This window comes from Theobroma cacao, chromosome 9, assembly GCF_000208745.1.
Source record: "Theobroma cacao cultivar B97-61/B2 chromosome 9, Criollo_cocoa_genome_V2, whole genome shotgun sequence".
Taxonomy (NCBI): domain Eukaryota; kingdom Viridiplantae; phylum Streptophyta; class Magnoliopsida; order Malvales; family Malvaceae; genus Theobroma; species Theobroma cacao.
Window position 1 is genome coordinate 9,910,363 of NC_030858.1, and position 2,157 is coordinate 9,912,519.

The window sequence follows — 2,157 nt, forward strand, 5'->3', positions numbered from 1 at the left end:
TTTTTTCTCAATTATTCTCTAAATTCTTGTTTCACTTATTTTCTTAGTATATCTTTCTTTATATTTTATATCACATACGAAATTAATTGTTATTTTGGTTTCTTCTTATTTTTCATTTTCACTCCTTTGAATCTTTTATTCTTTTCAAATGTTTTTCTTTAAAATTATTATAAATATAAAAATGTGTAATCCTTTTGGAATTGAAAAGCAGAAAACGGTGGATGGCAAAACAGCAGCTTTATTATTGCCACGTGCCACAGAAACCTGAAATTGGAAGACACGTTGCTGCTTCATAGAACAACAGCTGTCCTAAATTACCGCCACGATATTCACGTGCCCTTCTCTCTCTTCAACTAGAACTATGAAGGAAAAAGTAAGTGCTTCTTGAAAAACACTTACTCTATTTGTCATTTATTTACAGCTGATAAATCCAACGAAAACATGGAAAAGATAAAGAAAGTGTCCTTAGGAGTTCAAAAGAAGACCAAAGCGACCAAACAAAGCAAGAAGAAATTCCTCAACATTGTTTTAGACTACCTCAAATCTGACTGTTACATGTTTGCTCCTCTCATTTCTCCTCCTCTGTTTGGTAACCGTTTCTTCTTTTCTTATTTACTAGTTTCTTTCTTCAATCAGCTTTATACTTGAACTGGTTCTTACTTTTGTCCTCAGGAGTGAAAATGAAAGAAGTCATTAAAGGAAACAAGAAGAACGTGTTAAAAAAGGTTGGAAAGTATATGAAATCTAACACTTACATGTATGCGTCCTTGGTTTTTTCTCAGCTGATTGGTTCTTCTACTTTCGGTACTATTTTCTTATTTATGCTTTGTTGATTATATTAATTAGAAGTTATATGAAGTCTGAACTGTTTCACATGCACAACTTAAGGTTCCATGTTGCTAAAAAAATTCAAATTTTGTTTATGTAGCATGAAAACGGATATAAGAGCTATGTGCTAAAGTTTTTCCTTTCTTGTCAGAAACGGCAGATATTGTAATTTTCCAATATTTGTCTTTGTTTCCTATTGCTTTGATGCTATTAGTGCTATCCGTTCTGCTGTTGTAGCTAGAATGAGAATGATGGACGGGTACATAGCTGTACGAGAAAAGACAAAGTAATACAGTTATTCAAAAGAAAACGGATCTCACTAATTGAATATGTAACTTAAGAGGAGGACAACATACATGGTTTGGTCATGTAGCATTTCTGGGGTTACTTTATTAATTTTGTGTGAGAGATCTTTGTTTTAGGTGATCGATATAGCTGTGCATACAGTAGAATAGAAGAAAAGGATTTATGCAATAAAACATTATAACTTGTGTGAGATTATAATGTAGTTGATTGAATTCTTATTGTTTTAGTCTAACCTTTTGTAATGCAGTGCTAGGAGAAAAGAATTAAAGATGGAGCAAAAAAGTGAAATGAATTATGCACAAGAATTTTAAAGGTTATTTTTAAAACGATTTTGTTTTGCAAGTATGGGAAATAAAAGCTTTCCCAATTTGAGGATGGATATAAAACTTTCTTCATAGTTTCTTCTCCTCAATAGACTACTTTCTGTTAGCAATTTATAATCTGTCAACCCTAGAGAATCACTTTTCCTCCCTATCCTTGCCCTCCCGCTGTTTTGTCGTTATTATTCAGAGTCATGTTTCCCCTGCTGCTTGGTTCGTTGTATTTATGTTTTTTATTGATTTTGACCCGATCATCTAAGTTAGGCAGTCTTCTATATTTCAGTTTACTCTTTGCTTACCTTTCCACAGCTTTATGTAGAAAAGGGTCTATTGGCTTGTTCACTCCTTGCTGTTATGTTCGACAATGCTTTTAAAGGAGGATCCAAAGTCCAAAAACTAGATTGAGAATGTAAGGATTACATTGAACTAGGTAATGATGATTGTAAAGTGTTTAGAATGTAATCCATCTTAATTAAGAGATCAAATCATTTTCCATATTGATGATGAAAGAAGAAAGATACTATTCTTTTTCGATTTGGATAAATGGTGTGTTTTATTTATCCAAGTAAGTAGGAGAAAAGAACCCGCTACCAAATCAAACTATATAAACTATACATTTACAATGTAGAAATGAACTTTATCCTTAAACAAAAAATTACAAATTTCCCAATAAGAACAAAGAGAGGTATTCCATACATAGGGT

At 32.2% G+C, this 2,157-nt stretch overlaps 1 protein-coding gene across 1 annotated transcript; it reads left to right on the plus strand.

Annotated features, from left to right (window-relative positions):
• LOC108663227 lies at positions 442–1,118 on the plus strand. The gene is made up of 3 exons (XM_018126810.1): positions 442–589; positions 673–804; positions 1,066–1,118. Exons 1-3 carry the CDS (start codon positions 442–444, stop codon positions 1,116–1,118), a joined length of 333 nt encoding a protein of 110 aa, XP_017982299.1.